The sequence below is a fragment of the Trachurus japonicus genome, chromosome 16, assembly GCF_045865225.1.
Source record: "Trachurus japonicus isolate A0001 chromosome 16, Traja_1.0".
NCBI classification, from domain to species: Eukaryota; Metazoa; Chordata; class Actinopteri; order Carangiformes; family Carangidae; genus Trachurus; species Trachurus japonicus.
Genome location: NC_140922.1, coordinates 13,767,533 through 13,789,322, shown reverse-complemented (window position 1 = coordinate 13,789,322; position 21,790 = coordinate 13,767,533). Strand labels below are relative to the sequence as shown.

At 47.4% G+C, this 21,790-nt stretch overlaps 2 protein-coding genes across 8 annotated transcripts; both read right to left on the bottom strand.

The window, feature by feature from the left end:
- Window positions 1-1,142: 1,142 nt before the first annotated feature.
- On the bottom strand, window positions 1,143-3,918 carry pigv (phosphatidylinositol glycan anchor biosynthesis, class V). Its single transcript, XM_085801736.1, has 3 exons — window positions 3,513-3,918; window positions 2,020-3,186; window positions 1,143-1,928 (listed from the first exon to the last, which is right to left on the bottom strand). Exons 1-3 carry the CDS (start codon window positions 3,579-3,581, stop codon window positions 1,641-1,643), a joined length of 1,524 nt encoding a protein of 507 aa, XP_085657862.1. The 5' UTR covers window positions 3,582-3,918; the 3' UTR covers window positions 1,143-1,640.
- A 760-nt stretch (window positions 3,919-4,678) lies between these two features.
- arid1aa (AT-rich interaction domain 1Aa) lies at window positions 4,679-21,495 on the bottom strand. Of its 7 annotated transcripts, XM_085801735.1 has the most exons (21): window positions 20,171-21,495; window positions 17,401-17,619; window positions 16,660-17,283; window positions 16,456-16,551; window positions 15,485-15,725; window positions 14,632-14,721; window positions 14,349-14,519; window positions 13,555-13,763; window positions 13,370-13,518; window positions 13,095-13,240; window positions 12,918-13,003; window positions 12,593-12,802; window positions 12,281-12,485; window positions 11,976-12,129; window positions 11,676-11,845; window positions 11,351-11,567; window positions 9,992-10,117; window positions 9,245-9,338; window positions 8,181-9,030; window positions 7,943-8,073; window positions 4,679-7,847 (listed from the first exon to the last, which is right to left on the bottom strand). In XM_085801735.1, the coding sequence occupies exons 1-21, from the start codon at window positions 21,170-21,172 to the stop codon at window positions 5,958-5,960; spliced, it is 7,080 nt and encodes a 2,359-aa protein (XP_085657861.1). In that variant the 5' UTR covers window positions 21,173-21,495; the 3' UTR covers window positions 4,679-5,957. The 7 variants fall into 7 exon arrangements, with proteins under 7 accessions (XP_085657861.1, XP_085657854.1, XP_085657855.1 ...); XM_085801728.1 differs by having other exon boundaries at window positions 13,370-13,763; XM_085801729.1 differs by having other exon boundaries at window positions 8,181-9,027; window positions 13,370-13,763.
- Window positions 21,496-21,790: the final 295 nt, after the last annotated feature.

Here is a 21,790-nt window from a genome sequence, read left to right as displayed (position 1 = left end):
GGACAACAGACTTTGCATACTCTATGCAGATAGTCTCATCTGTCAATCTGGGATTTGTTTGTATCACACTGAAGTTGTGGCTTTTGTAAGCATGTGACCTTGACAAATAGATGGAGACTTCTCTCTCTCTCAATGCCCATGCCTTTTGTTTATAATTATCAATAAAAGCTGGTTGTCCACATCATTCATCACATATTCATATATATATATATATATATATATATATATATATATATATATATATATATATATATATATATATATATATATATATATACAAATAAACTAGTTATTAAACCTTGAGTGTTTGACTACAAAGTATTGTGCTCTGTGTGCATGTTAATGATCACAGCTCATGTAGTCTTTCCAAATCTGTTACAGCACTTTCAGACCTCATAAGTTGGTAAGATGTAGCAGTGTTCATCTGTTTGTTAATTTTATAGTGGAGGGATTTATTACACTTGGTTTATGGGATCTGAAACCATCACTGCTATGAGCTATTCCAGTCCATTTTCGTTGTCATGTTCCAATAACTCTTGGGTGTAAAGTAGATGGAGCCATGGGGTCCAGTTAAAATACTGGCTGAAGTAGTTTTAGTATGCCTCAGTGAAATTTTAGGGGCATCAAATTGTTTCATGATTAACAGCAACCTCTACTGGTTTCAAGGAGATGCTGGCAAGTATCATGAAAGGTAACTCAGTACCAATTACATCGCAGTAACAGATCTGATTTGTAATTAAACCATTTAAGAAGACACACACAGCGTAAAGAAACGGTACTGTGTGTATAAAATTTGCACACATCACATGCATATGCTTGAATTCTTTCTTGTTCACACCTATCATATCTAGTTTTTTATCACAGCTGAGCTTCCAGTGCAGAAAAATGCCATAATTTTGAGAAATTGAGAAAGACTAATCCACATGAGAGCAAAGCTAAACTAAGAAATCTTTTAGGGCAACAAAATTTTTATTCTTTAAATTCATTCACATCCAAATGTCCCAAACAATAACTTGGAATTCATTTTTCCAAACATGCAGTGCAACATTAAACTGAGTAAACAAAATGTGAATATTTTAACAGCAACTTATCATGAAATAAAAATGTTTTTTTCCTTAAATACAACCATAGCCTTTCAAAGATTTACAACCCAAGTGTTCAGTAAAGTTTCACATGTATTGTACATTTCAGTTCATTCTCAAACAACTACAAACACATTTGACTAAGTTGTGCAAATCAGATTTGTTGACTACAACATGAATAAATCTGTCTGAAATATGTAATGATGTGTCAATGTGTTCTATATAGGACAGGGTGATGTAACCAAATAACACGCAAACCTTCTTTTTTTTTCTTTTTTTTTTAACTTTTCTTTGTTTTGGTTTTGTTTTCTCCAAAAATAAAATAGAGTACTTTTGTATTTTTGTTTAAATACAGATGACATTGAAAATCTTCGCATCTATGTACTATTTATTTTTCGTGTCAATCCCTTTGTACAGCTATACTACAATGAACAATGTAACAACTACTGCCATAAAATGACTGTGCATGATGATCTACAGTGTGGATTCATATTATTAATAAACCGCCTGGTCCTACATAGAAATATTGAATTTAAAGCTTAAGAGTAATGTCTAAAGTCAAGTCCATGGTAAGAAGTTACAATGCAGAGCGAGCCCCAGCACCCAGTAAGAGACAAAATATCCCAGGATGCTCTGAGTGGTAGGTGAACAGGTTTTAAAATGTGGCAGCAGTGCAATGATGGGGTTTTGAGGTGTGTGCTTGCATCCATTTCTGGAATGTGTCTGTAGCTGTACGTTGGGGGTTGACGTTTTCCTTCGATGAAGAAGAGGCTCATTGAGAAGGAGAAGGTGAGCACTTATCCAGAACGGCACAGGAGACGAGGAGGCCATGAATCTGGTTAGAACCTAGAAATGTAGAGCAAAATGAAAGGGAATCAAAGGTTTATCCTCACAATCAGACAGTTTAAGGATAATTGTGTAAGTACGAGTGACTTACCTGCACGTGCATGCACAATGTCCCAAACACCAGCAGTACTGTCGAATGCACAACATACACAAACACCCTGGGGTTGAAGAATCCTGGGATGGGTTTGTCAAGCCCTTTGGTTGCACTCGTCTCCCAGAGTCCAAGTCTCAGACAAAGTTCTGGGTTAGTTTGAAAATATGCATAAGCTGCCATTATGCCAAGGGTAGCCATGGGTAGAGCCAGGATAAAGTTCGGTATCTGCTTCAGCTCAAAGTAACGGAGGAAGCCCACGTCCCAGTACACGTCCTGGATATGAGAGTAAAGTATTGGGAGCGGTCTCATGCACCAGAGGGGCGGTGGGCCGTTTTCATCTGGAACCCGGTAGCCCTTCCGCTCAGCCAGGGACAGGAGAGCGGGGGGGATCCGCTCCAGGGAGACGGACGGGGTGCAAAACGTCCTGTACCCGTAGTACTGGAAAGCACAGAAGGGAAGGGCGATGATCGCAGTTCCCAGGAGAGAGGTGAGCAGGAGACGAATGACGGCCCAGATGTAGTGGAAGACTTTGACGTGGCCTTTAGTTGTCGCGCGATGCACACGAATCTGAGAAATGGCGTGCAGCGATGGAAGATACAGTAGAAATCCTATGTTGACGAGCCCGTTGGATCTCGCTGCAGTGGCTATGCTGAGGGCCAAGCAGGCTCTGAGGGTGAACCCTTTCTCCAGGAGGAACAGGCCTCCGAAGGTGAGGGCAGCGAACAGGCTCTCCGAGTACCCAGCGGTCATGAACACGTTGGCGGGGGTGATGCAGTAGAGGAGGGTGGAGAGCAGGGCCAGACGTCTGTCCTGCAGAACTATCCTGCTCAGCGCGTGCAGGGCCACCACGCTGAGCAGGAAGAGGGCACTGTTCCCCAGGGCGACGGCCACCAGCAGACGGCCCCGCACGCTCAGCCAGGCGCTCAGGGGCCACAGCAGCGTCTCGGCCAAGCCTCGCAGGACCACGGGGTACAGGGGGAAGAAAGCAAAGTTGTGCTCGTAGAGGTACCCTCTCTCGGCGATGAAGAGGAAATGCTCGGCATCCCAGTGGGAAAGGCCGCCCAGCAACCACTCCACCGACGAGTCCAGGTACAGAGGCTGCTCTGTCCGCGGGGGCTTGAACGCATCAGCGTCATGGTCAGGGATGGCAGCGTTCAAGACAGCCTGACGAGACAAACATCACATTATTAGGGACAGTAATTATCTTCTCATCATAGGCAGAGTTTTGCTGGATAGAAAAACAAACCACACAGGTGCACAGTCACCAGTTTCCTTTACACTATGTATTATTCCCCTCCCTGCATGGGTACTTTTCATTTGCTGCACCACAGAAATGTAATGCAATAGCCAAGACGAGGTGATTTAGATACTGACAGGAAATGAAGCTTATCTGACGTTACTGCAACAAAAGACGAGGGGGAGGGGGGGGGGGCTACTGGCTAGGTTAGTTTAGCTCATCGTAGCATTGTCCCAACTTGTCTGAAACTTACCTGTAAGAACAGCGACAGGCCCCTCGTGACCGTGGCGAACTCCAGTACCGCTCTGACATCCATGGTCATTGATGCGACGGACAAAACGTGAGGAAGCCGGTTATGACAGGCCCGAGCATTGTCGCTGTTAGGAGGCAGTCACCGCTGGGTTCGTCATCATTTCTATTAAACATAGCGAGCGGAAATAAAAACACCAGGCGGGACGAGATACTGCGACTCTCGCGTTTTCATTGGTCTGATAAATGTGTAGCGGAGGTGAAACTGGGTTTTGTTTCATCGCCACCCGTCGTCTAGCAGCGTTTGTTTTCGCTCAGGTGCGATCTTTGTCCCCACATCCTCTCCTCCTCCTCCTCCTCCTCCTGCAGTGGTCTGACTCGTTTTGACTGGCACCTTTCACTTCCGGTGCAGCAGCAGAGCCCATTTCAAAATAAAAGCACGGGAGCTCAAACGGGACAGCCTTTATGCAGATTCTCCTGTATCTACACTGAAGAATAGTATTTATTTGATATTAGTTTACTTTGTATCAATAGGACCCCTGGGACGGTCGTTTGGCTTTCTTCTTCAGTTTTTAACCTCCTGCTTTGATCCCATAGTAACGCCGTATGTACAATGACAGGTGGAGTATTTTTCCTCTCCAGCAGGCGGCGCTCCGACCTCAGGGACCGGCGCACGTCTATTACACTTCCTTTAAAAATGAAGTTTGACTGGCTTTCATTTAGGATTACTTCCAAATACACCTCGTGTGAATTTAGTTTCTTTTCATACTTGATCATCATGATCAGCTGATATGTTAAATGTATATGTTCATTAAAGATATTTGAACTAGTTTCTATGGTTTATTGCAAAGTAAAATGTAAAGATTTGATATTGTGTAGTACTGAGTAAATGAAATGATATAAAAACATTGCTTATGTGCAGTCCTCCTCATTCAAGCTTTATGTTACAGCTGATGGCTGCAGTGCTTTCTTAAATGTATGCAATTATTTAACTCAAACATGTAAACAGTGAATTTCATGTTAACAGATAAACCCACCAAGATGGGCCATGTCTCCTGTAGGTGAGGATGCTTATAAAATTTATCTTAAGACTAATTTCTAGTGATTTCTCATTTGTTTGCTTACAAGAGATAATTACAGCAGAAGAACAAAACCATCAAACAGCTTACGAAGATTTAATGTACATTTATTCTTACCACGTGGAACATATAGTATAAAGATTTCATACTGAATAAATGATATTCATTGAGCCAAAAAAGGGAAAGGGAGGAATTTACATGTTGTCTTAGCTACATAGTCTGAAATACAAATATGCAGAATCCATGACTGGAGAAAAATTGTCAATGTGTACTTCATCTAGTTTATTTTTGTTGTACCAGGAGATAACAGGTTCGAGCCGTGTCTGCCGTACTACAGAGCTGTGGAGAGACCAGAGGAGTGGGTCTAATCAGCAGGGACTGGAGGTCACAGACCAAACTCACAAGTCAGCCTCCATCCCTCACCAATAACAAGTGTGAGAATAGTGACACAGACAGAGACAGACACAGAGAAAGGAAGTGTAATGTACAACATTATATATACACCACAGCAAAGCTGTATTTGAAGTTGAAAACCAGTCCTAAGAGGTGATTTCTTTTCATAAGGGTATTCATACAATCAAGGGATAAGAGGAGGTAAGGGTGTTGTAGGTTCTTGATACTTTGGGGAAGAAAGCCATTTTCTGTTTAACACCAAACTAAAAATGACCTCAGAACTCTAGAAGAGCTGCATCATCAGCTTCTGTGTGAAACGTGTGTTACAGAATGCTTACACTCAAGAGCAGTACGGTACAGAAAATGTCCTACAATCTACTGCACACTGCACAGGCCTCCCTGGTGAAGGTGTCTATTGACAGCACTTTTTTTCTGTCGGGCTGACTGGTGAAAATCCAACTACAGCAACTATAACCAGTAGGCCACTTGTCAGTCTGCTTCACCTCTGAACGTCAATCGGTTACAGACTCATTGTGCCCTCGAGGGGAGAGCTAGGGCACACTGTGTCTCCCAAACTCACTGTAAACGAGACAGCAACTTTGGTTACAGTTTTTGTTTTTCAGCTATTTTATTTATTCATTTATTTATCTTTATTAAAAAGTACTTTCCCCCAAGTGCAGAACAGTCTCCCAACCGTGGTGCTCTGCTCTGTGTCGTCCAGTTGGCATTCATGTTGCAAGTAGTGTCACTTTGTGGGCATCTCTCTGGTTTGTAATCCACCACAGCTCTGTGATTACCCTCCTCGAGCAAGGACGGCCTGGGGAGGACTCAGAGAATGGAATCTGAAGGATTTTCATAAATTAAAGACAGTCACTTGAACTTTCCTTGCCCTGTTACACACACAAGCCAGGTTACCAGGGAAGAGGGGATTGGGGATAAAACCCCCAGAAAAGTGGAGCCAAGGCTCCCTACAGCTGTCATGACTGGCCAATCAAAAAGAGTACATCACAGATAACATGAGAAACCAACGAGTTCATTAGGGGAGACACTGAGAGGTCGAGGAGTCGGGACTCGTGTAGTGTGAACTCTGAGTGGTTCTCCTCCACCTTGGCTAAGGCGTGCAGAGCCCGGGCCGCCCGCCGCATCATGTCCGGACTTGTGGGCTCGAAGTGCATCCCCTGTAGATGTAGTAGAGAGCTCTGGCTCTGCTGAAGCTGCGTGGCGGCCAGACTGTCCTCCAGGAAGCCCAGCAGGTTGCCCACGCTGCCCTTCTGAACGGCGACCGCTCGGGCCGCCATCGTGTCGCCCTGGGCCAGGTTGGCCAGCAGGACCACGGCCATCTCCCTGCAGACGGCGACCTTCCTGTCTCCGATGAGCCGCACCAGGTTTCCGTATAGCTTCTCCAGCCGACTGAATGGCGGAGTGGCCAAGATGAGGTCCACGTTGTTGTCTTGGATGCTTAGTTTGCTTAGCGTCTCCAGGACCAGTCTCTGAGGTGACAAAGCACTGTGGGGGCCCAGCGTGGGGAAGGGGTCCTGGGCCTCCGCTGAGGGGCAGACGGCCCAGTGGAGCAGACCGTCCAACAGAGGCAGGCAGATGCTCTCGGGGTAGACGGAAAGGTCCAGTTGGCCTGAGATGTTCGCCAAGGTGACCAGCGTGTTCTCCCTCAGGAGCTCCAAGCAGTCCCACCACCACTCGTCCCTCTGGCCCACGCCCTCGTCCGAATCCTCGTCCTTCTCGTAGGTGAGTGGGGCCTGCTTGCGCTCGGGGTGCCTGTGGTGGAGCAGGATCAGGCGGCCCAGTAGCAGCAGCAGCCCGGGGTGTTTGGACATCTCGTGGTCATTGCCTGGCACGAAGGAGAGGCTGCGGACAATGTTGGAGATGCAGATGCAGCGGCGGGCTAAAGAATCCTGCCAGTTAGCCAGTGTAACAAGCGGCCCCTCGTCTTTACTGTGGGGCTCGTCCTCCAGGATGGTGCCGCTCGGCTGGGCCTGCTGGGCCAAAACGCTGCCGGCGGAAAGAATCGGTCTGTTATTCTCCTGGTGACTCGTGACATCTTTCTCAACCGTCTTTGTCTCCGAGTTTGTTCTCCTCTCCTCCTCCTCACTGGCGAGCGAGGGGCTGGCCTTCTCCGAGACTGACGCCTTGTCTGAGGAAGATGTGTCTTTTGGCCTCTCCTCTTCATCCTGATGCTTACTCTTCTCCTCCTCCATTGGCAAACAATTCTCCGGTATCTCTTCTTCGTAGACCCGCCTCTTCAGCAAATTCGGGGGCATGGGTATTCGTTCTCGAGGTTCCAAGAAGTCTTTGCGCGGTTCAAAGTGGGTCTGGATGTGTTCTGTCGAGTCTCCCCCTCCAGCGCTCCAATGAACTAACCCACTGTCGAACTCTTGTGGTTTGCTGTGATTCTTGGACTGGCCGGCCACAAACGGGTCTTTCTTTCGTACCACCTTGAGGGGAAATTTGTCGAACTTGCTCGCCTGTTTGGGCCTCTCGTGGGCGGGTAAGGATTGCGACGAGCCCGTCTGTTCGGACGAAGAACCTTTGCTCTTCTTCTCCTCATCTTCCGTCTTCTCATCTCGACCCCGAGGCTTGGAGCACTGCTCTTGCTCCTCCTCCTCTTTTATGTGAGCCGTTCCCTCGGTTTCTCGTTCCTCTTCTTCATCTTCGTCCTCCTCCTCCTCTTGCTCCATGTCCTCGGCCCGCGGCTCCTCTTCTTCCGTGCTGTCCCAGTCTCGTTTCAAGGCATCAGGATCAAGTAGTGTCCTCTGGCCAGGATCTCCGACCTCATACTCCCGCAGAATGCCAAAGATTTCAATTAGGCAGCGTCTGAAATACTCAACCACCAGCTCTAGTAGGCCAGGCAACTGAGGGAAGAAGGAATACAGAAAATATTAGACACGATGACCGCGCGTTACGCACTGCTCTATGCTATCATTAAGGGCTCGAAGTTAAGTCTCACCGTGTTGAGATCAAAGGTGGAAATGCTGCTGTCATCATACAGGAGAATGTTGATGGTATCTAAGGCCCATGTGCTCTCAGCCAATAAACCAGACTTTAATGACATCATGACTCTCCAGGCCTCCGGCGTTCCTAAAAGGTCAGGACACAAACGATTAGTAGGAATATTCTCTGAGCAAAAAAAAAAAAAAAAAAGGAAAAAAAAAGCTAATTCTGCTGTTCATAATCTACAGTCGTACCGATATCCTTCATGGTGAGTCTCCTACGGGGTTTCAAGACGGGGTGAGAAGCTTCTATCGAGCCCGGGGGAAAAGGCATGTCTCTCCTTATTAGAGGCGACTGCACCGGAGGGGGCACTATGTGAGACGCAGGCACCGGGGGTCCGGCCTTCTGCATCTTCATTACTCCGTGCATGTAGGGAGATTTACTGGGCGACGTCCTGCTCTCCATGGGGCGGGGCATGGAGGCCGGGCTGGACACCTGTGGAATGTGGTTCTGCACGCCCTGGGGGGGCTGGGGGTAGTTGGACTGTACTGAACGAGGCATGGGCTGGCCAGGCCCCGCCGGACCGTAGGGGGGCTGCCGCGGGCCCATCTGACCGCCCCACTGGCCGTCGTGATTCATGCGCTGCTCCGATGACATCATCTCCTCTGAGCGGTTCATGCCGGGGTAGCCGGGTCCCTGGGGCGGACCCCCGGGGCCGCCCTGTCGACCGGGGTAGTTCTGAAAGTTCATGTCTCGTGGTCCTTGCCACATGCCTCCCTGAGGACCCTCGGGGCCCGACTGCATCATCTGAGGGGGCATGCTGGGCTGAGCGTTGGGCCCCGTCGCTCCCGGCATCCGTTCGCGACCGAAGTTGAAGGGGAACTGATTGCCCGGGCCCGGCGGGCGCCGATCGGAGCCGGGGTACGGCCCGCTGCCGCTGTACTGATATGGCTCCGGCTGTCCTGAAGAGGGGGCAGGGGCGCCTCCTTGCTGTTGCTGCTGCTGCGGTGGTGGTTGTTGTCCACCGGGGTACGGCCCACTGTACTCCGCCTCATGGCGCTTCGATGGAGGGTAACCCCCTTCCACAGGACGCTTGTAACTCTGCTCATTTAAAGAAATACACACAGTTACACAATTGTTTAATACAATCGCAATAGGAATGCTGTAAACATGGCTCATACTGATTCACGTTAACCAAATCTATTACGGTAGCCGCTCCATGAAATAGAAAGAGAAATATACACTTGAAACAGTATAAAGAAAGGTATCGGCCTTTTATCCGAGAGTGTAGTGAGTGTAGTGCAGATGGATCATTTACCTGTTGTTGTGGGTACATTCCAGGCTGCTGATTTGGGTAGGAGCCAGTAGGGGGCGTTCCCTGTCCAGGATACTGATTACCATAGGAATCAAGCCTGCAAACATTATGGCTCGTCAGTTTAACCATGAAAATGTTACGCATCTCTTACTCGCTCAGTAAGACAAACCCCACATGTACGTTTATAATGATGAAATTACAACGTTTAAAAGACCCAGTTTTCGTTACTCAGTCTCCACTATACTAGTCTCAGCTGTATTGATCTATGTTTCCTAATTTATCTATCAAAGGCACAGGTAAATGTTGAATATAAATAACTATTCCTCTTGAAATGTACTGCTGAACAATACTACCTCCTTGAAAATTACAGAGAATTCAAAAGTACATTTCAGTCAATGCAATGACATGAAGATTACACCGAACCTGCAGTATTTTTTTTACTCCAAATAAATAGCAACAATCAGTCTAATTTCACGAGGTGAATGTGTATTGATTGTTAGTGAATGTCAAAATAATGTGAAATTAAACTGTATAACTGGATAAATAGGTCATCTAGTAACATCACTAAGAACCTATAGTTCATATAGTAGCTATAGTTTTGGGGGTTATTTATTGAACCTCCCCAGAAGTCGCTTTAATTCTAAATTAGGATTCACAAACGCAACATATCGCACATGAAGAATGATCAGTTTCCACTGACGGAAGCTTTAAACCTAAGACGCTTGGCAAATAAGTGCTATGTGAACTGACCGTGGCTGCTGTGGTGGGAAGCGATTTGGCGAATACATCCCCGTGTCGGCGTTGGCAGGCATCATAGGGTTTGGCTGAGGAGCACCGGATCCCATGTTGCCCTCTGGGCCCATTCCTTGCTCCGATCTGGGAAAATCAGAGCAATGTGCATGATATGTTTTTTTATTTGGCTTCACAAAGACATAAAACTATAACAAGGCTCATTAAAAAAATAAATCAATGGGATTACGCGTGTTATGATTACAACTTCACAATACTGTGCAGCTCCTTTTTAGCCATCCTCCTCAGTAATCCTCTGTAACTGCTCCCAGACAGACAAGACCAAAATGGGCAACTACTTCTTTGATGCCCTATTTTAAACAGTGTTTGATGGTAAAATACTGACATGAGTAACTCAAGAGAATTTACCAATTTGCCAATATTGTGTTGACAAAAATAGTGCCATTTGTGGTGCTCGGGGAAAACATCACACAGGACTTTGATTGGTACGAACAAGGCTTTTTCAGTGTCTCAACTAACCAAATTAAATCACCAGCAATCAGATATTTTGAATTTTAAATATAGACTCCAAAGTCTGATTTACAACCTATCATTGCCGTTTCAGAGACGCACAAATGCACTGCACAACCCTTCTTCTATCGTTAAGACAAAATATCTGTATCCTCACGTCAGCGAGTAACAAATCAAAATGAACAACTACTGAGTGAATAATACAATGAAACAACAGTCTTTGGTGAATTATGACCATTTCATTATTGTCATTTCATTTTCAATTTCAACAACAAGAGGAAAACGGAGTGCTCACAGGATGGGCAGACGTGAACAAATGCACCACAATCAAACGTTTCCTTTTTTTTTTTTTCTTTCTGGTGTGATTTAATTTGTTTGTATTGTATTTTCATATTTGTGTACTGTATTTTGTTCTTGTTTCAGAAACCCACCATTGACATTACAAAATCTACTAACAGCACGTGTTTGTCTCGTGTTATATTTTGTTATATTTTTCTAATGTTTTTGTTAATGTCTGATGTGACATTTTGTCTGATGTTTGTCTAGTGTGAGATTAATTGTGTTATATTTTGTAATGTTTTTTGTTATGACAAAAGTGTCTTGGACGCAAGAAAAATTTCAGAAGAGATTCTGACAAATAAAGTACTCTACAACCCTAACCCTAACCCAACAAGCATAAATTGAAAAGAGGCCAGTAAATTTCTACGCATTTCTCAACAAACTCACTCCAATAGGTCATTCATTGTTGTGTCTAACCTGCATGGGAACTTTCAACACCACTGGTTATTAACCAGGGGAGATTGTTATGATCACACAAACTTCAGTGACCTTCCCTCCAGTAATTCTTACCTCCTGTCGTAGCCTGGTCCATAAGGATACTGTTGTCTGGGCCCCATTGGCATTGTGCCCATTGCCCCAGGTGGTCCTCTGTTGAATGGAGGCTGCTGCTGTTGCTGCTGCTGCTGCTGTTGTGGTGGCGGCGGCGGCTGCTGCTGCTGCTGCTGCTGCTGCTGGTCACCCACCCCGCTGTTAGGGCCCTGGTTAGCGGGTAGAAACGGCTCCCCGGCTGCAAATGCATTCAGAGTTAAAGCCCATTTAGAAGTGATTAACTGCGTAATTAAAGCATTTAGGATGACGCGACCCATTGAAGCTCTGGTCTATTCAGCGTGCCCACCTTTCCGCATGTTAGCAAAGGGGTCCTTGTTGGGTTCGTAGGTGCCCATGCGCCCCTGAATGTCTGGTGTGTTCATGCCAGGCTGATAGGCCGAGTTGGGCGTCATGTTCTTCCTGGGGAAAGCAGGGTCATTTCCTTCAGAGAAGGGGTCCTGGAGGTTAACGCTGCTCCTAGTGGGGAAGCAAAGGTGAGGGGGAGGGGGAAGTAGGGGTAATTGGGAGACAGATAAGGTAGAAAGAAATTAGTTTCTCCCATTGTAATGTAGTGAATTAAGTTGGTAAAACATCAAACAAGAGTCACCTGGACACAGGCGGCATGGGGGGCATCTGTGTGTGAGGAGTGGAGGCCGGGGTGGGAGGCTTCAAGTCTCCTCCCTCGGCCATGGAGCTGCTGGTGGACTGGGGTGTCTGAGGACCCTGCAAAGAGCCCGACCCAGCTGTGGAGCAGAGGGACGCTTCAGACAGACAAAAACAGAGTACGTGACTTTAATGACACTCAAAACACAACCAGTTATGTATTTTTGTTGGTTTTTAAAAAGTGCTCACATAAGGGTTACTGAATTTGAAGTTGTGGGGGGAAAAAAGGGGCAAGAGAACAGCTCTAACCTGGAGAGGGTGGCTGGACCTTAGCAGGTTGGTTCTTTTTGTTGTCTGTAAAGATCTCAGGGGGAGGGTCCTCACCGCGCTCAATTTTGCACTCAAAGGCATACAAACACTGGATGTACTGTTTCTTCAAAGAGCTGGCAGCACTGCTGGATGTACCCACATTCAGGCTAGTGGCCAGATCACGCCACTTCTTATTCTTATTAACCTGAAACACACACACAAGACATAATTAGAACAGATAGGATAAAGAAAATGGTGAGAACCAGAATGTAACCTCATTGGGGATTCATTGTTTATAAAAGTCGTATTAACCTGCGTCATGCCTCCAATCTCTTTAACTGACATATACAGCCGAAAGAGGTCGAGGGGTTTGCGCCCTACAGCGGGCAGGTTGGTCATGCCCATGGCTTTCTCTTCGATGAAGGCCAGATAACGGTCCACCCACATCTTTCTGTCCGGCTCTGGCCCCAACTCATACAGCCGTGTTATCTTTTCACTGGTTGTAGTGGAAGAATTGGACTTCTGTTTTGTGCAAGACAAACAAGAAAACAAGTTTTAAAACAGAGTGAAAAGTCTCTAAATGCACCGAAAAGAGACACTAAAATACTGTTGTTATAACACAGAGTAGAGAGGCCACCTTAGATTTTGTTTCCGGCTTGGGTGTAGTACTCCCGTCTACTTTGTTATTCATCTTATTGTTCATCTCTGGGCTGGGGGCCATACCTAGAGACGATGATGAAGATTGGGATTAGCTGTGAAGTTTTCTACATATAAATAGAATGAGTTTGGGTTCAGTCGTCTCTGTACGACTTACCACTCGAGTTATTGGCCATGTTTGGCCCCATAGGATACGGAGATCCACCTTGAGTGTTCATCATACCAGGCATGTTGTTCATGGGGGGGCCATAAGGCGGTCCAGACCCCATCATGCCTGGAGACATGCTGGGGTAACCTGGCATCCTGGATGGAGGAGAAGATACATGACAATTGTAGTTTGCCAAAGAACAGATCTCTCATTTTCAGGCATAAGTGAGTCGTCAAACGTGTTGTAAATAAAGCTCGGCATTTGGGGATCCGACATGAACCAACCTGTTGTGCATGGAGTTGGTGGCAGGGTGCTGCATGGCTGCAGGGTCCTGGGGCTTCCTGTTCATGCCTGGAGGAGGGCACATTCCTGAGCCTACCTGGGGTGGCATGTTGCCCATGTTAGGAGGCATGTTGGGGCCCATGTTGGGGCCAATGTTGGGGCCCATGTTGGGGCCCATGTTGGGGCCCATGTTGGGGCCAATGTTGGGGCCCATGTTGGGGCCCATGTTGGGGCCGTAGGGACGTGCCCCCATTTGATTGGGAGGCATCCTTCCTGGAGGCATGCCGGTATATGGTGGCCCCCCACCCTGGCCCGCCATGGGGTTCATTGGGCCCATGCCTGGCCCGGGGTAGTTGGCGTTGGGCATGTTGCCATAGCCAGGTTGACGGGGATAACCTAAAGGATGACATCGTACCAAACAAACAAAATCAGTTGGTGTAATCACAGGCATGACCGTGTGCACTGGAAGAAAAAAAACTAAGTCAATCACCCAGAGGTGTATTTGTGTTCAACATTAAAAGTGGTTTGTTGTGGCCATGACAAAGTCTTTTCCTAAAGAGCTGTGTGAGGCAGACTTTTTCCCCAACAGTGTGCTAGCACAGAGAGCTATGCACCCTGAGCAACAAGCCTTCGTCACAGCCTCGGCTCTACTGACAGGAGGCTCTGCTACGTCAGCTGACTCTCTGCTTCACAGCTATAAATAGCTGCAACAGAGTCAGAGGGAGGGACCAGCGGTAGCATGGCATTCTTATTAGGCAGGGAGATATACTCCATAGGTTGGTCTGATGGGAAATGTGTTTATGAAAAAACTTTTACAAATAGGAAAGTAAATAAGGTGGGGAAACATAAATCAAAATATACACAAATTCAATCTCTAGAGGCCATTATGATGAACCTTTTCACAAGGTGGGGACATGTATCCAAAACAAAACATAGCTCTTTTTTGTCAAATTCTGACATAGATGATTAAAAAGTACGCACCTTGGGGGCCATACTGTCCTCCTTGCTGCCCATAGCCACCCATGGAGTTGTTCTGCTGATACGGGGCCATCCCAGGATGCATCTGTCCCCCTGAGGACTGGCGTGGCGACAGTGCAGAGGCTGACTGTGGGGAGCCGTAAGGGGGCATCTGAGGATTTCTCTGCATAAACCCTGAAAAAGAAGCAAAGAGGGGGGAGACAGTGCTCAGACTCAGATGCTGCAGCAAACATACTCCCGACATGTTAATCTCTGTGAACACTTCAGCGTTTAGATTGCAGCATACCTCTGTCCTGGGCCATGGGAGACTGGCTCATTGCAGGGTGGAGGCTCCCATCTGACTGCACACTTGACGGCCTGGGAGGCATCTGGGTCCCTGAGTAATAATGTTTAACTTAAGTTAGGCTGAGCACGAGAAAAAGTACAGAGTTTCAAGCCAAAATGGTTTACATGTAGCCAACATGGTTAATCTGATGGGGCACGAAATGGCACATCAGGCAAAAACTGTAACCAAAATGGTTGTCAAAAGAAGGTCATCAGGGAAGACAGTATCCCACCTGAGAGGCAGCACGTTGTAAGTATGATACTATTTGGAAATATTATTTGCCTGACATGCATTAGGCTGGAAAAAAGGTTTAAAAAACAATAGTTTAACGCAGGCTGCTCCCAAACTTTGTACCATTTGAGAAATGAATTTACACCAACATAAAAAAAACCCAGACACCATTCATTCCTTACAAATGTATGTTTTGCAAACGAGCATTGTGCCTAAACCCCTGAGTGACTGAGGAATCGCAATATATCGGGTTAAATTTTGAGCGAAAGTGTGATAATATAGTATATTAAATGCTAATTGCTATGAGTTCTATATATTATTATTCAGTATCATTATACAGGTTTGGAAAGTTTCAGAACAGGACAGAGAATGGTGCTGTCACAATATGTCAAGCAACTTTATTCAACCTTTAAATCTCAGAAAAATCAAGGTTTCATAATTTGAGAATATGACTGAAGTGAAGTTAGACTTAAGTTGCTATGAATTAAAACCTTTTAAATCAAAACTTGACCCAAAGCCATCAGTGCTTCTGTTTCATAACTGATCGTATGTTTCCATCATTAAATGAGAGGGATCGGCCCACCTGGCATGTTGGCGGGCGACAGCGGTCCTGTGCGGGGCGTGCTGGCGCTGGCAGGGGAGCCAGCTGGGGAAGGCGAGGGCCCTCGGATGCCTGGCAGGTGGGGAGACGTGTGAGGAGAGAAGGGCGACTGGGCCGGGTTGCTCTGCTCGCCCTGGCTGCTCGACACACCTGACGTGCTCACGCCGGGGCTCAGGGCGCCCTCTGCTCCCGTGGGCAGGTCGTCGATGGATCCTGACAGGTCCTGAAAACACACAGAGGAGCAGAGGGAGAGTCAACAACCAGGGTAGGACAGAGACTCAGATTCAGCTCTTACACATTTCAATGGACTATGTTTTTTTTTTTTTTTTACACAAACAGATTAGTCATAACTGTTATTACTATTGTTATGTTTATTTCATAATGCTCACTGAAGTAATCGCATGCCGCAATCCCGTCTCTGTTGTTAAGATACGAGTGTCACACGTACAAAAACTACACACACACAGACCCAGAGGCCTTTGTCCTTAGTTATCTCTTTCAAAGAAAAAAAAAAAAAAAGGAGTGCATTAGTGCAGGGGGTTGTCATGGTTACGGAGGTTTGTAGGATGTGAGCTGAGTCAGCATGTAGCAGCAGCCTTGCCATGTGATTTGATACACAAACAAACTCTCTTGTATTCATCTCTGATCTACTCATACACACAGCACCTTTTCTAAACCAACACATGCATCGAGCACACTGCCGTCTCTCAACGAGCGCCAACGTGCGGCAGCTCGCAACTCGTCATCGAGGGACGGACGGGACGGCACGGCACGGCGGTCGGAGTACAAGCATGCAGCAAAAATGAAATGAATATGAATATGTTCTCTGAGATGCAAGACTACATGACACGGTTTAAAAATTCAACCGTCTCTAAGGTTAAGTAAACAACTAAAGGAGGGTGTGAAAAAGAGCCTTTTCTGTTCCAGCAGTGATATAACAAAGCAGAACTGACCGGAAGGCTGGAGGGGCGGCCTTGACTGTCCTCTGGGCCAGATTTAGGCTGAGAGGATGGAGGGGCGTTGGACTGAAATGAGTCCTGGGATACCTCCTAAAAGACAACACAACACATGCTCAGGTGTACTGCATACTAAGATACTGAACCACATGCATGTGAACACACACGGGAGGAGTGTGATGCCGCGCCGAGGGTCCGTACCTGCTGTTGCGGGGGAGGAAAGCGCTGATAAGGTGACTGTTGTGCTTGCTGCTGCTGCTGCTGCTGCTGCTGCTGCTGGTTCTGTGGGTATGCTGCAGGCTGGCCCTGTGGGTGTTGGCTGTGTCCTGGTGGCTGCTGCTGTGGAGGCTGAGACTGTGCCTGCTGTTGCTGCGAGGGGGGCTGCTGAGGCCCCTGCGTGGGTCCTGGGTAGTTGGGCTGACCCTGTGATCCGGGGGGAGCCTGGGAGCTTGGCGGCTGCGGGCCCTGACTGGGAGGACCCTGCTGCTGGGCGTAGGGAGACTGGCCAGACGGCGGGGCTGAGGCTTGGGAATAAGGTGGCTGGGACTGTGGGGGCCCTTGGGACGGGCCTGGCAGTGGCCCCTGGGGCTGAGGGGGCATGTGGGGCTGCTGATAGGGTGGTCCTCCTTGGGCGTGAGGAGCAGAGGTTGGCGCAGGGTGGGGTTGCCCTGGATAAGGTGTCTGGCCGACGGGTTGTCCCGGCGCCGGCTGGGAGTAGGGGGTCTGCTGCTGGCCTGGATGAGGAGCCTGGCCGGGCTGCCCGTAGTACGGCGCCTGGCCCTGAGAGGCATAACCTCCTGGTCCCTGCTGTCCATAGGATCCCATCTAAACAGAGCACACAAACATGTAAGAGTGTAGAAAACCACGATAGAAAACACTAATGCTGGTTAAAAAAACTAAAATCAAGACACTAAGAACGTGTTTAGAACTCCTGTGAAATACCTGTGGACCATATGGCATGCCACCCATGCCTCCAGGGGCACGTCCTTGCATTCCCACTGGGTAACGCTGGGGTCCTGGTGGGCCATAAGCCTGGCCAGGGTACCCAGGCCCCTGTTGTGGACCCGTGGGTGGGCCCTGTTGCGACTGCTGACCGTATGGACTGCCTGCTCCATATAGTTGACCTCTCATTTTTCCCATTGGGTCCATAGGACCAGGTGGCTGCACGAGGTAAGAACATGGAGGGAAACAACTTAAGTCAACAACTCAACATGTAATTCTAATTAGTACAACTTATATGCAACCGTCCACGCTCTTAAATAACTTGATTATGACATTGCTGAGTTTTTTCAGTGTTAATAAAATACTCAGCTGCGGTGTGTAGCTTTCAGAGGACGAAACGTGTGAAAACAAACTTCAGTGAATGAGTAAATTGTGCTTCTTTCACCTTATTTCCCACGGTCATTACACTGATTTTTTTTTCACCTCGCTTTGCCATAGTTTCGGAAGTCAACAGAGCTATATATATCTACTTTCGAAAGGAGGGCAGTCTGCCCAATCTTAAACATATCCCAGCTGTGCTCCTGTTTTGAGTCTGGTCCAAGAAGCTTTTTTTTCCCCAGAGAAGGCAGTTTGGCTCTGGATGAATGACATCAGAAATAAAGGAAGTACTTTCACAACAGCCAGAGAGAGTGAAAAATGTACATGAGCAGACATAGTCATTAACTCAACAGTTAGTGTAAAAACCTTTCATGAAAAAACCCGGCAACGTGTCTTAATTATCAGCATCTTCAGCTTACTGCTAAGATATGCTAGAGCCATACATTTGGGATTCAATTATGTCCTCACTTCCACCAAAAGTACTTGACACTAAAGAAAGTCTGGAATTTTATGATAATTTCAGCCAAAGAACATCTACTTGAAAATCTTAAGAAAGCTCTCACATTAGGTCAAGTGAATTCTCACATGTGCACTTTGGCGTGAAGAGGCTCCTCGGCTGAACAACGGCCCCTTTACAAATAGTATGCAAAATACCTTACGTGACATTTTGCAGATTCAAGATAATGAAGTGAAATAAATAGGAGCAGCACATGGCTAATCTGCATAAGACAGAGAGGAAACTCCCTTGGTGGGTGAGAGATGGTGGACTGCCTTCTGATTGGCTTGGGGGGAGGATTGGGGGGAATTCTTTGCAGTCACACAGTCAAACTTGTGTGGCATGCTACACACACACACACACACTCACAGGCAGAGCTCAAATTAGCATTTTGATACCTTGTAAAAAAATAAAAAAAAACATTACAACATTAAAAAAACAGAACTGTCCATCAGCCTAAAGGGTGTTTATCTATGACGTACCAACAAAAACAAGGGAGGTGGGATGTAAATCAATAACTAGAATAAAATAGTGAGACAGCAGATATTGTCATAAGCCATTACGTTGTAAACATTGAATGGCTTTAATAGTTACGAGGTTTTATATGGATTACATACAAAACACAACACTACCTGTCTCATACAATGCAGCATGCTGCAGCTTTGATATAAGCACATACTATACTTCAGCTATTAGGCTTCAAGCATGTGATAAGACTGGTTTTGGTGGGAGTATTTATCATGCCACATGCCTGCTGGAAGACATTACTGACATTACTCATTTTGGGGATGCATTTGATTTAAAAAGAAACAGAAAAAAATTAAACCATTCAAAATCCATATCCCAGCTTCCCCATCACTACGCATTTTATTGTTAAAAGTGGAGCAAAGAAGAGGAGTGAAGCTGTAATACCTCTGGTGACCCTGTGATGAGTTAATGCTGTGTTTTCTTATCAGCAACTGTTGCCTTGCATCACATGTAATTATAAATGGCCATGAGCAGCGGATGAGGAGCCAATCAGATTTCAGCTAGCATGTCAACCCAAGACCAACTATCTCCTGGCTTTGACAGCAGGATTTTACCTCCACAATTCAAATCCCAGTGCAAACTGCAATCTGCAGGCTGCAGTCACTCACTCACTCCTATGGCTGAGCTGAGTGTTTACAGGCAGCGTGCATGGGAAGCCCGGCGGCTTATCAGCACAGGGAAAACGCACATAATCAATATATGATGAACATGTAATAATTTAAATCCTTTGCTTAACATCTCACACGACATTTAAAGTTATTTAAAGTTGGACCTCTGCGTGGGCCATTTAACTCACAGTGAGAGGCTGAATCGGCGTGAAAACATATTCCCTCCGTCATGGCCACAAAATTACAGTTTAGCGGGCAAAAACACAACACATATACCCGTGTATAAGGAACTACCATTCTCTAATACGCCTCAGAACATGTTTCCTATTATATATACGTGTCGTTTAAATACATTTATAGCACAATGCAGTGGAAATCAAACGTAATAAAGCGAATAAGACAAAGCTATCGGAGAGAGGGGGGAAAAAAACGAGCCGCTGCTCTTCGGCGAGTATTTTCAAAGTCGGGGCCTTCTCGGCTCCCTGGACGTCCTTACACCGTTTCAACAACTTATATGTCCTCCAGGGCGGCACTGCTACTACCACCGTATTGTTTAATACGTTCATACGTTTAATAAACAAGTATTAAACGGCCTGGTGTGAAGGAAAAAAACACACACACACGGGAGAGGCAGCCATTTTAGAGTCTTTGCGAACTAGTAGTGTCAGACAATGGCTGGCCTGCTGCGTTGTGAAGCAGATAGGAGGAGGGAAAGACATGCTACAGCCTCAGACATGTTCCTGTAATAATGTGATTTTACCTGGTTTCTAACTAGCGGCTGCCCGGCACTTCCCGGGCTCATGGGCGAGGGGTGATGGCTTCTTTGTTGCCAGCCCGGGTTGCTCCCTCCGTACTGCCCGCTACTGCCCATGTCTGCTGGTCCCTTACTAGCAGCTCCCTCCTGGCTGCTGCCGCCGCCGCCGCTGTAGTCACTAGACGGGTAGTTGGGGTAGCCCCGTGTGGAGCTGGGGGAGGTGAGGAGCTTGTTGAGGGTCGGCGTGGACGTGGGCTGGGGGTTTCCAATGTTATATCTCTGGTTACTGTAAGATCCAGCCATCGCCGCGGGTCCTCCTCCCGCTGGTGGTGGTGGCTGTGGCGGCGGCTGCTGCTGCTGCTGCTGCTTCGCTGGCTGCCCCCCAGCTGTCGGCGCCTGGCCGCTGCCGCCGCCGCCGCCGCTGCCGCCGCTGCGAGGGGAGCTCATGGCGTACCCCTGGCCCGGGTAGGGAGTCCTGTTCGGGAACGGGTTGTAATTGTTAAACTGGTGGTTGGAAAAGCCATGATCGTGCGAATTGGGTTGATACGGGTCCATCATGTTGCTCGACGACTGCACGACCGGACCCGCTGCTGCAGCTGCTGCCATGCCAGGGCTTTGTTGTCCGCCATGTTGATGAAAAGGGGCCCGACCGTAGTGCTGACTGTATCCGTACGAAGGTGGAGGGAAAGCGGCGCCGTGGTGATGCACCAAACCCGGGTGGTTGTTTCCCTCCGGTCCAACAGAGTCATTCTGGTTATTATTGTTAGCCCTGGGCGGGTTCCCATTCCCGTTCTTCATCTCAGGTTCCCCTCCTCCCCCTGCATTTCCACCGTCGGCCCCGTCCTGCAGATCCCCCCGGCCCGGCGATCCGCTGTCTAAGCCCGGCTGCTTTTTGTCTGACTGCTTCTCCCCCGGTACCGACTCCTCCTTGGGGTCTCGATCCGGCTTTTTGAGTTCGGAAGGCGGGCTAGTGTTAAGAGTGGCGGCGCTGGCGACCTGAGCGGCCATGATATTACCCCCCCCACCTCCTCTCTCTCCCTCTCTCGGCGAGTCAGTCACAATCACAAGCTAGCATTGAATATAAATAATTGTTTATAACCATTTATCCTTGTGCCGATTCATTCCCCACCCCTTATACCGGACCGAATCCGGCTGCCATCCCCCCGGTTCCGGTTCCGTAAATGGGTTAGAGAGATGATGGAGGCTCCATACAATGCGTATAAAAGCGACAGAAATTGTTGTGGGAGTTGTGTTACTGAGCCCGGGTAGAGGCAGGGAGCGAGCCCAACCAACACGAGGCTCCGCTACATACAGCCATTTTACTGAGCCGCACGGACGGCCGCAAAACACGCAGCGGACCCGGCTCTCCGATGTGGACCGGACTTAAAACCCCACTGTCTTACAACCCCGTTTTTTTCTTTTTCTTTTTTTTTTTTTAACATTGTCTCCCTCCCCTGCTATAGGTGGAATATTTTCACCACACTAAGACTCAAATATTCACACAACTCATTAGTGTTGTGTTACCAACATATAAAAACATTGTATACTTTTCAAACCAAATGTCTTAGAAGAGGCTGTGCATTAGGGAGGGAGGGAGGGAGGTGGAGGTAGGGGGGGTGGGAGAGA